Consider the following 14,932-nt stretch of genomic DNA (forward strand, 5'->3'; position numbering starts at 1 on the left):
AACAGTTCTCTTGTAAAACTGACAGCGCGTGCTATTTTTAAAAAATGTACGCGTAGCAGAAAGAAAAATTCATGCTTTTCACTGCGAGCATGCACGATCTTGGCGAGCACATTCATATGATTTTGTTTATTTTATTTATGTTTTTCTTTTCACATTTTCTATTTCTCTTCATTTTCACGTGAAAGCTTTCTAAACTTCGTGTTTTTGTTAGTTTTGTTGTTGGCTTTGTTTTCGAAATTTATTCTTCTTGAAAATAGAGAAGGTGAACATTTTAATGCAACTCAGATGTTTTTAGTGTTATAACAAAAACGCCAAAGAATAATTTTCAGAAAAAGAAGGATTCACAGACTTTCGTTGACATAGCTTGAGTAGTTTGTGAGATATGCACATTATACTTATTAGATAGCGCAAAACACTCCAAAAATATTATATCTCAAATGAATCAGATAACTATTTTGGAACTTCTTAGTACTTAACGTTTTACGACACTGCTAATTAATATAATATAAAAACAAACTTTCCTGAAATAATTTTTAATTCTTTTTTTAATTAATAACGTTTCATAACTAGATATTGTCATTATATCTACTTTTATATTGTGAGCATCTTATCAAATTTTAGATTTATTCGTCTACAAAATTTCCAACTTCTTAATATTTACAAATCATCTGTCCAAAGGAAATTTGTAGAAAATTTACTGCTCTATAAAAATGGTCTCCTATGATTTTTCGATTAAGTTAAGCGTTTACGAGATATTCATCGTCAAACATCAATGCATATTAAGGTGGATCAAAAAAAAATTTTTTTTTCGTTTGGTACTCTGAAAAATAGGTTCCTAGACACCTCTAAGAAAGCCCATAAGTTTCATCATTCATAATCATTTTTTTTCATTGAGTTATAAAATTCATAAGAAATAAAAAATTTTCTCAAAAATAATCAAACTTTAACTGTTAATATCTTTTAAACGTTTGGGTTTACGAAAAAATCGTTATAGGTCGTTTGTAGAGCATTCAATTTCCTACAAAATCTAAGGAGCAAGATATTTTTTCAAGTAGTTGGAAGCGAGATATAAATTTTTCTATCTGTTACTAAGAAAAAATAGAAAACTGTATGTAGGAGGACCTTCCCGTTACAATTAAAAACTCATGTTTAGAGAGGCTTTCTTAGAGGTGTCTAGGAACCTATTTTTCCGAGTACCAAACGAAAAAAAAAAAAATTTTTTTTTAATCACTCTAATGTACATATAAATATACATATGTATAATTATATTACTTGTGTACATTAGTCCAACTTATTTAACTAGCCTCTCATGGTTTACTTATATTTACAATACATATACTAAGGTTTGTAGTTATGTATAAATTTGCTGAAAATTTTTATTATTGTTTGTTCCCTTGTACTTTGTACAATGCATTTTGCTTTCAATATGTACTTAGTATTTTTGTACATTTATACTCATTTACAAAATCTATTGGTACCTGCAAAAACAACCGCAACAAAAACAAAATAAAATAAAAACGAGTGCAAGTAACAGCAACCATTAAGCAGCCATGAACTTCTTTGTCTGCAACGGAATGCCAACAGCATGCGGAACATCAAAGTGCATCTAGGAGATGACAAGCTTTCGAAATAAGGAAGCACTAATTTCAAACGGAACCGAACATTATAAATAACGCGCACTATATGTATGTTGGAAGTGCGTTGATTAGAAGATAAACCGAAATCGGTTACATTTTCTTTAAATTATTTCTCTCTCTTTCTTATCAAATTTTATTACAAAGTGTTTCCATATTCTAAAAGCACATTTGACAGAACTATGCTGTAAACAAAAAGGAGGCGACAGAATTCAAGCGACATCTGTCAAATAGATTTATCAATCCGGCCTTCAGCAGCTTTAACAGAAATATTTGGTAGCACTCTGAAGTTGATAATATTAGCTCTCAACAACTTGAGTAGAGATTTAAATGTTGACAATCATTGTATAAACCTACAAGTAACAAACCCTATCATTTTCACCCATACATACACAGGCGAAAGCTTATAGAATGACAGAAATTGCATTAAGAATGCTATAGAATGAGGGAGACTCAGGGCAAAAAGACGTTTTTGTTAAATTTTTAAATATATTTCGATAATTAAAGTGTGTTCATAAAGATGTAATTTTTACCTAAAGAGTTTTGATTAAAATTTTATATAATTGTAACAAAATTATAAAGATGTAAATCTTTCCTATTTTGATTAAAAATATTTGACAAAATATATCTATTTTTGTTTAAATTATTACAAGTAGTTTTGTTTAGTATTGTATCTATTATATGGGTGAAAATAGGCATCCTGGGGAACGGAACACACAAAAAATATCGGTAACGCCCCTATATTGCAACCTCTTTACTATTTTTAAGTCCTTTCATTTAAATCTCTGTGCAGAAAAATCAACTTTTGCAGTTGACGACCATATGATTCTTTTGTTACTTGTATGATTCTACAATGGTCAAAACTGAGACATTTACAAAGAAGCAGAAAATTATTAAAATCAACGAATTGAATTTCCGATTGTTCCCATCATTATCTAGCTAAAGAATTTTTGAGGATACTCGTTCAATTCTTCTTCTTCTTTACTGGCGTAGACACCGCTTACGCTTCTTCTTTACGCAACGTCGCGCCAGTTGAAGATTCCAAGCGAAGCTAGGTCCTTCTCAACCTGGTCTTTCCAACGGAGTGGAAGTCTTCCTCTTCCTCTGCTTTACAAAGGACCATAAATCTTTCGCAAAACCTTTATCTCAGACTCACGAGATGTTGTCATTGTGTGGGAGTCTGGTCGCGAGTGCGATGACAGGAGATATTTCGTCTTGCTCTCGTTGACTGCCAGACCCATTTTCTTTGCTTCCTTATCCGGTCTGGAGAAAGCAGAGCTAACGGCGCGGGTGTTGAGTCCAACGATATCAATATCATCGGCATACGCCAGCAACTGTACACTCTTATAAAAGATATATATAGAGTATATATAAGATATGTAGTCTCACTCCCTGTGATATATCAAAGAGCCACATAAAAAAAAGCTACTTATAACACCCAGGTGCAACATGTCACCCGGGCATAAAGGCGATAAAGAAACGAAAAGCAACTAGTGCTTTATTTCCCTAAGTATCTTGTAGACTAACAATGGGGTATATGCTACAGGTAAAGTGAGCAGCAATCCATCATTTTTGGGTGACGCAAAATACAAAACAATGCACTTTGGCTGTCAGAACAGCTGCTATGCATATGATGATGCCTTTTTCTTTTTCCTTGTTCTTCGTTAACAATATAAGAGTAGTGCATAATTTAGAAGCTTCACAAACTTAACGTACTTGGGACGAATCCGCGTTTTTGGTAGCGAAGTATGACACTAATTTTGTATGACTACACTGAGGCTGTATTGAATAAAATTTCAACAATTAGATGAAATATCCTTGTATTATAAAAATATTCAGTAACCGCGATTGTGAATTAGGACATGGAATTCTATTCACAGTTAACGACAAAGCTATTGCAAGCTTCTACGACCTTTTTAGACAAGAAACTAAAATATATTTTAGTTCGCGGCACCATGAAAGAAAAAAATATCACATTGTTTACAATTGTTATTAAAATCTGACAGTTCGATTTGTTAATGACGCAGTGTGTCGCAATTTTGTAAACTGTCTTTCTTGGTACCACCGGAAACTCTGATCACTTCACCCACATACTAAATGAGAGCCTGACTTCAGCTAAGTAAATGTTTAGTAAATTTCAAATTGCCACTAGAGTCATCACCGATAGCTTTCTAAGAGGAGATGAAATTCAATTATACGTGGTTAATACAAGCACAAAAAAACATTTTTTTTATATTTACAAGATAGAACACTGTATCCGCTTAATTGTGAGTCATCTGTTTCAAATGACAACAAATGACTTCGCGAAATCACCAAAAACAATTTGGCACGCCGCGCATTCTTATGCGGGGTGTAGTGGAAATCATTAAAAATTGTGATGTATCAAAACAAATATGAGTTTGCCAAAATAAACGTAAACAGTGTGTGCCCACTTTAAAGAATTTCTAAAATACAATACATGTAATTAAAATAATGAGGTATTACTTTAACGTTTATTATGATTTATTACTGAGTTAAAAGAATATGGGTGTTTATTCTTCATTTAATTAAATCAACGAACCAGATGTTCGGAACTCTAATTTATTGATCCCCCTTTGCCATGTCCTTGAAATATACTGTACCTGAATTTACATATTCATATGGTTTCAATATGTGGCCTTAGCGTCATCTCAAAATATAACAAAATCGTCATTGCCTTTCAAATTCAATTCTCTTCTGTCGTCCAATTATTTAATGCGTTTTTTTTTTATCTTTGTCATACAAGTTGAGGCTGCAACCAATATATTAAATTTTACAAGGGTACTTTTTAGACACATACAATATTTATACCACAAAACATAAACAACATATTCGTGATGAGATATTAAACCGGTGTGTGAGAATTTTCTATATCTATGTACATGTCGACTGGTGCGTTAGAATCAGCTATTTTTATCGATTGTCCAGTGAGAATGCCATGGCATTTCATGGATTGGAAGTGAAGTTATTGTGTTTTAAGTGTCAGTATGTTTGTGTTATCGGTGCAAAAATGAGTTTCGAACAAAAAGCCAGCATTAAATTTTGTTTTGAAATTGGTAAAACTTTACCGAAACTTTTCAATTGATGAAACAAGTTTATGGCGATGATTGCCTATCCCGTAGCAGAGTGCACGAGTGGTTTCAACGTGGTCGTGAGGACATTAATGACGATCAACATGTGGGCCAATCAAAATCCGTGATCACCGGAAATTCCATCGAAACTGTGCGTAAATTCATTGAAAATCAGCCGAAATCTTCATTGAAATTTATGGAAATGGAATTGAACATCTCCAAAACATCGATTTATCGCATCTTGACCGAACATTTGGGCTTACGAAAGGTGTGTGCGCGGTTTGTTCTGCACAAATTGACTGATGGCCAAAAATTGCTCAGAATTCAACATTCAAAGGACGATTATTTGTCCAAAAATCACAATTTAACCATTAACCACTCCCCGTATTCCCCTGATATGGCACCGTGCCACTTCTTCCTTTTCGGGAAAATGCATTTACCCATGAAAGGAAAGCGTTATGCAGTCTTAGATTCAATCCAAAAGGCTTGCACCGGCATACTGATGGCCATACCGAGTGGCTAAAACACTCATTCGACAAGCTTTTGGACCGTGCTAAAAGCTGTATTGAAACAACCATTTGTTCTGTTTTTTTTTTTAAAGTCCTGTTTACTTTGGAACGCTCCTTGTATGTTGATGACAATTACAAGAAAGTGAACGAAATTTGGTTGAAAAATATTTAGCTTTAAAGTGGTCACTATCTCAGTTTGGAAGCAACGCAAGTGACTGTTTTTTTGTAAATAAATAAAGCCGAGAACAGAGATAACCAAATTGATATGTATAAACCAGAGACCCGCAACGAGTAATAAAATTTTATTCATAATCGGGTATTGATCCGTTGCTCTGTCTGATTTTGTCAATTCGATTCATGTACACGAATCGAACCGTTTGTCTTCAAATCAGCGATAGAGAACAACTTTGAATCACTAGCGATCAGCTTATAAGCATATGATATATGCATAATGGAAATTCCATCAAGTACATACATACAACAAATGTGTGTACATATATACATATGTATGTATGCACGTACACGATGGAATTTCCATTGATTACGCATCGAAAATTTGTAACATGCGCAGATGTTCAAAGCTGATACATTTTTTGCCAAATCAATGCAGCAGAAAATTGTTGTTGTTTGCTGTACTCGTAGATTTACTCCTAATTTACCCGCAGTTTCACATCAATTCAGACAATCATCGTAACGCTATGAACTGGCATGATACGTTGGAACCGAAGCCAGCCATACCGTTTACTCGATCGTGATTGCCGAAGAACAGATTGTTCGTGTTGCATCAAATCAGTTGTCGCAGGCGGATACTCGAATGTTGTCTATGCTGAACTGAATTGATTTGATTGTGTTTTTGGAACGAGTGTTTGTTCTGATTTAATCGTACTCGTTGCAGCTCTCTGGTATAAACCAACGTATCGTATAAAGCGGACTGAGGCTTCAGTTCCTTGTGAGTTTTGCTGTTTGAAGTACTGAAATATCGAGTTCAGGAGCGTCATTATTAAATCATGTTAGTATTAGACGATTATGGCAGTCTAGTGTTTTTCAAAAATTTAAATATTTTCTTTAATTGTACACTTTAGAATATTGTATGTACGTATTTGTTTTCATTTCGATTTTCATATATGTACACACGCATATGTGCATACATATGTATGTATATTCATGTGTGGGTATATTTTTGATTTTGCATTATTCAAAAACTATAAACCCCCACAATTTGTCGTAGATGAACAGTGTTGAGTTCAGTGCACTTTGATTTTGCTTTGGCATACAAACTTTCATATATATACATACATATGTATGTATGTATGTATGTACATATATTATTAACCTGCTGGCGTTTGGCCTATGGTTCCTTTGTCTGCAACAAAGAAAATTGCGCACCAAAGAATGGGTAGCATCAGCACGTGCAATAACAGACGTCTCAGAGTAAAATAATAACATAAATCAATGAGCATGAGTATGCATCTGTACTATTTAAAAAATGTATAATTCTAGTAATATGTAGAAGTATATATCAGCTACAAGTACATATATGTATGTATGTCAAATCCGATTAGGAACTCTGAATGTTTTGTTGTTGTTCGTGCTCCACGTTCCTATGGTACTTACATTATGAAATCTTAACAAAACTACTAATATTGTTGCATACTTTTTTTGTCTCATACATATTTCGTTTTAGATGATGAGATACTCCTATGAGCAAAAAATAGTAAGACTTTGTTCATAATTTTATTCTACAAAATCTATGCCGTTCACTCAAAGTAATCCCCTTAGCCCCAGTACACTTGTGCCAACGTGTTTTCCAATCCTCAAAGATCTGACTGTCAATCGCCGAATTTTAAATTAAAAAGTCTTTTGGCCACATATGTATGTTTCTATTTATTGTTGATCACGAAGAATGACCCTTATAATATAGTTCTTGTTGTAGTTGATCATGGATTCTCTGTGAAGATATTCACATTAAATTTTTAGAAGGTCTTTTTGGTTACCTATGGTATTCGTCAAGTTATGGCCTTAGTTAAACTGTTCCAACACGTATGTAACAATTTTCTTCACCTAATGATTTTGTGTACCATAATGTTCGAGATCTGTGCATATCGTTAGTTAACCCCTTTTACCGAATCAGATACTTCTACGAGTATAAGAGTATGTTTAGAATACTCACTAGCAGGGCCAGGCAAATGTCAAATTCTGCTTATTTTAACTTAAAAACAAAATTTATAACTTTTTAAAATTATTAAAGTAATTTTGATAAAAAGGAAAAACACAATTGGAATTATTAGTATTGGGCATAAAAAAAACCATTTTAGTTCCCTAAAATCAAGTAAAGCAAAATTTTACTGATAATTAAATGGCTTTAAACAAGGTTGGTTGCAGTTTCATAAGTTGTTTCATTTAAAAAGGAAGCAGTTATTTTTTCTAAATTAGATGAAGGAGTTATCTAGAATGCATTTAAAATAAATTCAATTATGGGCTGGCGCAGCCTACGATATCAATGGTTGTTAAGAAGGTTTTAAAAGTTATGAACACCGGTTTTGTGCGTAGTGGGTAAAACGCAAACAATTGTAGAGGAGCAAAACGTTTCAAAACTCTAATTTTACTTAAAAAGTATATTCCTAGGAATAGTATGTATATTGTACCGAATATTTATTTGCAAACATTTCCTAATGTAACTTATTGTTATATTTGCTGCTTCCAAATTGTAGCTTGCCTTCGGAATTTTTCCCCAAAGGCTCAACAAAATGCATATTCCTATGTTCAACTATAACTGTTTGGTAGTAGTTGAAATTTATTTTAGTAAATCCTTCTGACGTAGGATTGAAAATCATAATACCATAAAAAAGTTGAAGTTTGACAACACAATTAAATTTTTTTTTGACGGGTTGAGTTGATATCGGTAAAACCGATTTTCAAAACTTCAACGAAAATGCAGTCGTAATAGGGCCCACAATTATTAAAAAAATCATGTAATATTATATATTTACGTGCTTTTAATTTGAAAAAAATTAGACACAACGTTTTTATTGCTAATTGTTTTGTTTCTACGGACATTGGACGTTTTAGCAATACTCATACTGCCGTAAATAAATTTAGAATGATATTTATTAATTCGTTTGAACAAATACATATAATTCAAGGCGTCCAATGGTGTGGTTTTATGAAAAAATTTTCTGCCAATAGCTGGAACTTCGTTGCATAAATCTGTTAATTAATGGCATTTATAATAATGTATTTTGCAATGTTCAAAAATGGCTGTGTACATATGTAAAACTTTACAGCTGGTACACAAATATGGACATACATATGTACACCCGCGGCCAAGCGTAACTTACCACTTGATTTTTTTCACTATTTTCAATTTTTTCGTTCTTTGGGTAACTTTTTTATGGATTTAATAGAATATGGGGAATATATCGATGGCTCGAATATATTTGGTTAACTGTTGACTTTAATCTGGCCCATTTGTAAAATTAAATTGAGACAACTTTTTTTTATTTGCACACAAGTCTTTGATTTCATTATTACTAATTCTTGTAATAACTTAACAACATTTTTTGTTTCAATTGAAAATGGAATTACAACATATTCAAAAAGAATAACGGGAAATCTAATATGACGTCGGTCCACCTCTAGCGGATATTACAGCTTCGATATGAGCAGGCATTGACCCAACAAGTTTCTCCAAAGCACTGCTTGAAATTTCCTCCTCCCAAACACTTTCTAACATTTTTTTAGTTCTGGTTTACTTTTACTTTCTTGACACAACTTATTTTTTTTTTTTAATTTTTTATATGTGTAAGTTAAAAATCACTTCGTTAAAACTTAACGGAAAAATTCCATTACCGCAACAAGTACCGTTACAATGAGTGATAGAACACGTGTTCGCTAGAAATTTCTTAATGGTAAGTTACGCTTGGCCGCGGGTGTATATACGGAATGTGAGTATTCAACACATATCAACTAACATAAAATTCGCCAAAATGCCGCTCTTAAGCTAGCACCAACACTTTTGGCATCTCCCCCCTCCCCTTGCTTAGCAGTTTAATAGCCCTGACAGACCACAGCGCTAATATGCATTAGCGGGCTTAATTTACATTTACTTGCGCATTTGACCCATGTTAATGCAAATTTGTAATGCACAAGAATTTCGTGCATTTAACTGAATTTACGAAATTTTAGTAGACAACACTGCTCAAAAATGGCCGATTTTTGCTATTTTTGACAGATGTCGCTTGAAGTCTGCCGCCTCCTTTGCGTTTACAGCATCAGAGGTAAGCAGTTTTATATTGCTAATTAAATTATGTGTAAGTATATTAACAAAAACAAATTTTAATATTTTTAGATGGCAGAAAATAAACAACGCACAGTTTGCTATCCATTTTTCCAATATTCTTAACTTTTTCACACACTTTTTTCGCATTACAATCAATTATTGCTTTTAATTTCACTCTATTATCTTTGAACGAAGTTAATAATAAACGAATTTTTTCGTTAAATTTATATTGATTTTCCAAAAATACCAAAATTTCTATTAATGATTTCTTTTATTCATTTTTTCACTTTTTTTTTTAAATAAATAAACAAATTTCACAATCAGCTGTCTAAATGCACAAGTCTGCCGTCTGTCACTATAAAGTTTCAATGCGCATTAGCGTTGCTTAATGCGTATTAATTTTGCTCGTCTGTCAGGCCTATTAGACCCGACTGTCGTGGGATGTTTTTTATTCATATTATTACTATTTGGTAACCCTAGCAAATTTAAAATTTGATATGAATTTTCATGTGACAAAAAAATAAAAAATTGTTACCCAATGTAATTATCTTTTTAGTTTTATTTTTAATAGTATAAAATTTTTTATAATTGTATTAATCATTGATAATACGAGTGTTTTTTTAATGTATTCAAAAGTTTAAATTTTTTTTAAAGGTAAAATAAACTTAGAAGCGACGCGGAATTCGGTATTTGCCTTGGGCATTATTTTACATAATACTAAGAATTATATATTATATAATTTATATGTCCTTATGTTCAAAGGTTTCAACTCTACAACAATAATTTCTAACAATAAGAACAACATCCTATCCTTAAATTATTATAAATAAGAATTTTTAAATTAAGAAAACCGAATACATTTTATACCCGAATGTTGGGGAAAACACATTATCGAAATTGTGCATACTTCGCTGTCACAACACGTGCTAGCGAGCAACTATTTTGACATTTCTTGATAACAATTTCGTTCATTTCACGTTTGTTATTAATTTTAATTGTAATTTTTTGATTTTAACACTTAAATAAAGCGCTTTAAAATGAAATTATATCCGACATTAACAAATAGTCGTCCCGACTTCAAAAAATTCCCGGATAAACTAAATGAGGTGTGTTTCTTTGCATTGCTTTTCATGGGACTTGTAACTACATTTCTCTCATTTCCGATTAGCATTTGGAAAATTTTGGAGCACCACATTTAAATTCCTTCAATGAAATGTTAACCGATGGCTTGGCAAATTGTGCAAAGTATATGACTCCAGTTAGCTTCAAAACACCAGCGGGCGAACAAATAGAACTCCGGATAGAAAGTATACGAATTGCGCGTCCACAAGTGCCTATGGCTGTGATAGATGTAAAAAATCGTTTGACATACCCAACCGAGTCAAGACAATTGCATACCTCATACATGGGTATGTGCACTGTGCGTGTTGGATGGACAGTTAGCGGTTTGGAGAAGGCACCAATAGATGTCGAACTCGGTGAGGTACCTATAATGCTTAAGTCTAGTGCGTGTAATATCGGTTCACTCAAACCCGAGGAAATGGTAAAACATGGCGAACACGATACTGAATGGGGAGGAATATTTATTATAAAAGGCAATGAACGAATTATTCGTATGCTATTGATGAGTAGGCGCAATTACCCAATCGCAGTGAAACGTTCCTCATGGAAGGATCGTGGTGCAAATTTTAGTGAAATTGGCATAATGGTGCGCACAGTGCGGGAAGATGAGACCTCTTATAACAATGTATTACATTTTCTCAACAACGGAACTGCTAAACTGATGTTTTCTCAAATGAAAATGATGTCGTATATACCGATATGTCTTATATTACGCTGTTTGGTGGATTTTACTGATGAACAGATTTACCGCCATCTAGTACGCGGTTATGAAAAAGACCAGTATTATGTATCATGTGTGCAGACAATGCTTAGAGATGTCCACGGTGAGGGTCTGCATACTCATAAAGATTGCAAATCATATTTAGGAAAGATTTTCCGTTCAAAATTCCCTGAAGTGCCAGAATGGAAAACCGATGCAGATGTTACTGACTTCATTCTAAATGAAAGAATACTCATACATCTGGAAACACATAGAGAAAAGTTCGATATGTTAGTATTTATGGTGCAAAAATTGTTTCAATGTGCACAAGGAAACTATAAAATCGAAAATGTAGATTCCGTAATGATGCAAGAGGTTTTACTTTCCGGTAAATATTATATAGTTTTTCTAAATTACCGTAATATTTATATTTTTTCACATTTTAGGTCACTTGTATCAGAAATTTTTAGCTGATCGTATCGAACTATGGCTACAATATGCGAAAAAATATTTACTTCGACGATTAGAAACCCCAGACGCGCTTATAACTCCAACTCTGCTAACAAATTGTTTACGAAATGCAGGTGGCGTTTCGCACGCCATGGAATCCTTCCTCGCCACCGGTAATGCGCCCTCGCGTTCTGGTTTGGGTCTAATGCAGAATTCTGGTTTGGTTGTGATGGCAGAAAATATCAATCGCATTCGTTACATGTCACATTTTCGTGCAGTACATCGTGGTTCATACTTTACCACAATGCGTACAACCGAAGCACGTCAATTGCTACCGGATGCTTGGGGCTACATTTGTCCAGTCCATACGCCTGATGGGGCGCCTTGTGGTTTGCTCAATCACTTGACTGTATCTTGTCGCATATCACGCATACCGAAAAAAGAGCTAGTTATGGTTTGTATATTCTGCTGCAGATAACACCTATTATTACATTTTTTGATAATATGTCTTATAGGCTATACCAAAATATTTAATAGAAATGGGCATGATACCTCTGGACTCGGAAGTCTACGATTCGAATGCCAAGTTATTTGTAGTATTCCTGGAAGGAAAATTATTAGGGTACATTCGTCAAGCAGATGCAGATAAAATAGTGAATAAGCTACGTTTGTTGAAGATAGAAGGGCATTTACCTGAAATGATGGAAATAGCATACATACCTTATAAAGCTAAGGGTCAGTTTCCAGGTTTATTTCTTTTTGTTGGACCAGCACGCTTAATGCGTCCAGTGAAAAATTTATCGCTTGGAAAAATTGAATACATTGGCTCGCTTGAGCAAGTGTACATGGATATTGCCATTGATTTGAAAGAGTTTTATCCAGGCTTCACAACACATATGGAATTGTCCAAGACCGAATTTCTTAGCAACTTGGCAAATCTAATACCAATGCCGGACTACAACCAATCGCCGAGGTAGGTTTTGATGTTAAAATGAAACATGATAATCAGAAAACATATAATTTATTGAAATAAATTCGCAGAAATATGTATCAGTGTCAGATGGGTAAGCAAACTATGGGCACACCATGCCTTAACTGGCCCAAACAAGCTGCTAACAAGTTGTACCGCTTGCAAACGCCCACAACACCGCTCTTCCGACCAGTGCATCACGACAATGTTCAACTCGATGACTTTGCCATGGGCACAAACGCTATAGTGGCAGTTATTTCATATACCGGGTACGATATGGAGGATGCCATGATAATAAACAAGTCTGCACATGAGCGTGGCTTCGCTTATGGCAGCATATATAAATCAAAATTCATCGAATTAGATGGTGCAAGTTATTTTGCGCGTAGTCCACATCTGCCAGAATTGAATAAGATGTTGGACAATGACGGTTTGCCTCATGCTGGTACAAAACTTTGGCATGGTTGCCCTTTTTACTGGTAAATACAATGAAATATGCCATATATACAATTATGCTTTTGTATAAATATATATATATTTTTTTTGTTTTACTAAATATAGTTACTTTGACGCTGACACCTCCACATATAAAGTGGTAAAATTAGACGAAAAGGAAGATTGTGTTGTAGATAGCGTACGCTATTGTGGTAGTTTTAAGGTGAACGCACGCCGTATGGTATGCGTGACACTACGCATAGCACGTCCGCCCACAATAGGCGACAAATTCGCTTCACGTGCTGGACAAAAAGGCATCTGTTCCCAACGTTTTCCGGCCGAAGATTTGCCATTCAGTGAAACCGGGCTTATACCAGACATTGTTTTCAACCCTCACGGTTTCCCATCGCGTATGACAATAGCTATGATGATCGAAACAATGGCGGGCAAAAGTGCTGCCTTGCATGGTCTAGTACACGATGCAACACCATTCCGCTTTTCAGAGAAACATACCGCCATCGATTATTTTGGGCGTTTACTAGAGGCCGGTGGTTATAATTACTACGGCACGGAACGCCTTTACTCCGGCGTAGATGGCCGTGAAATGACGGCAGACATCTTCTTTGGCGTGGTACATTATCAACGGCTGCGTCACATGGTGTTCGACAAGTGGCAGGTACGTTCAACCGGTCCCGTCGATGCCATAACACAACAGCCCATAAAGGGTCGCAAACGTGGTGGTGGTGTTCGTTTCGGTGAGATGGAACGCGATGCCTTAATATCACATGGCGCCGCCTTTCTGCTTCAAGATCGGCTCTTCCACAACTCTGATAAAACGCATACATTAGTGTGTAGCAAATGTGGCAGTATATTAGCACCGCTGAAGAAGATTATTAAGCGCACAGAGACTGGTAAATTGCAATCGATGCCGGACACATGCCGCTTGTGCGGTAATGGCGCCGCTGTGGGATACATTGAAATACCATTTTCTTTCAAATATTTAGTTACCGAACTAAGTTCGGTAAACATTAATGCGAGATTTAAGTTGATGACTATCTAATGTTTAATGATTATGTATAAAATTGTGTGTGTCCAGCAAAGTCTTATAATAAATAATACAATTTCTTAAATTTAAATAATAAAATTGCTCGTGTTTTTATAAAATTATCATTAGTAGAATTAGAAACAATATTAGTGCGATTCCCATTTGAACTAAAAAAAAAGCTAGAAGAAAAAACATATTGACCATTAAGATAAATTCACTCAACAACAACAAACTTAGTCGCAATAATATTAAATAGTTAAAAGTTTCAATATTAATCACACTTTTTTTTTGTATATTCCTGGTTTGTATTTTTATTAAATTTATATATGTGTGTTTAAATATACAATAATATGGAATTATTTTATTACGATAATTCATAAACTGTTTCGAATTATAGGTGTGAAGTTCAACTTTATTGTTTTCTAAGTTAGTTCAACATTCAATTGTTTGCCAAATTATATGCAAATTTCTCACCAACAATTTTTATTTATTACTATTGCATTATTTTGCAAGTAATGAATATTTATTTAATACAAATTAGATATTCAAAAACTTATCAATTTGTGTATCTATATTTGTAATATAAATACATACATAAATTCTCTATACATACATATGTATATGATATTGTGGTATGTGTTTTAAGTGTGTTTAACTGTACATAACATGCTGCTGCTGCAATTAAATTAAATTTTAACT

At 34.0% G+C, this 14,932-nt stretch overlaps 2 protein-coding genes across 2 annotated transcripts in view; both read left to right on the top strand.

Moving 5' to 3' along the window:
- Window positions 1-14,932, top strand: part of LOC126754039 (dual specificity protein kinase splA) — a 588,793-nt gene that overhangs the window by 443,947 nt on the left and 129,914 nt on the right. The window lies entirely within an intron of this gene.
- Window positions 10,449-14,332, top strand: LOC126754038 (DNA-directed RNA polymerase I subunit RPA2). Its single transcript, XM_050465893.1, has 6 exons — window positions 10,449-10,617; window positions 10,680-11,721; window positions 11,780-12,237; window positions 12,299-12,756; window positions 12,825-13,232; window positions 13,315-14,332. Exons 1-6 carry the CDS (start codon window positions 10,549-10,551, stop codon window positions 14,246-14,248), a joined length of 3,369 nt encoding a protein of 1,122 aa, XP_050321850.1. The 5' UTR covers window positions 10,449-10,548; the 3' UTR covers window positions 14,249-14,332.

This window comes from Bactrocera neohumeralis, chromosome 3 (assembly GCF_024586455.1).
Source record: "Bactrocera neohumeralis isolate Rockhampton chromosome 3, APGP_CSIRO_Bneo_wtdbg2-racon-allhic-juicebox.fasta_v2, whole genome shotgun sequence".
In the NCBI taxonomy this organism is placed as follows: Eukaryota; Metazoa; Arthropoda; class Insecta; order Diptera; family Tephritidae; genus Bactrocera; species Bactrocera neohumeralis.

Coding starts and splice junctions, on each gene's coding strand:
- LOC126754038 (XM_050465893.1), top strand. CDS start 10,549: ATGAAATTATATCCGACATTAACAAATAGTCGTCCCGACTTCAAAAAA. Junction 10,618..10,679: donor TCCCGGATAAACTAAATGAG/GTGTGTTTCTTT, acceptor ATTTCCGATTAG/CATTTGGAAAATTTTGGAGC. Junction 13,233..13,314: donor CATGGTTGCCCTTTTTACTG/GTAAATACAATG, acceptor TACTAAATATAG/TTACTTTGACGCTGACACCT.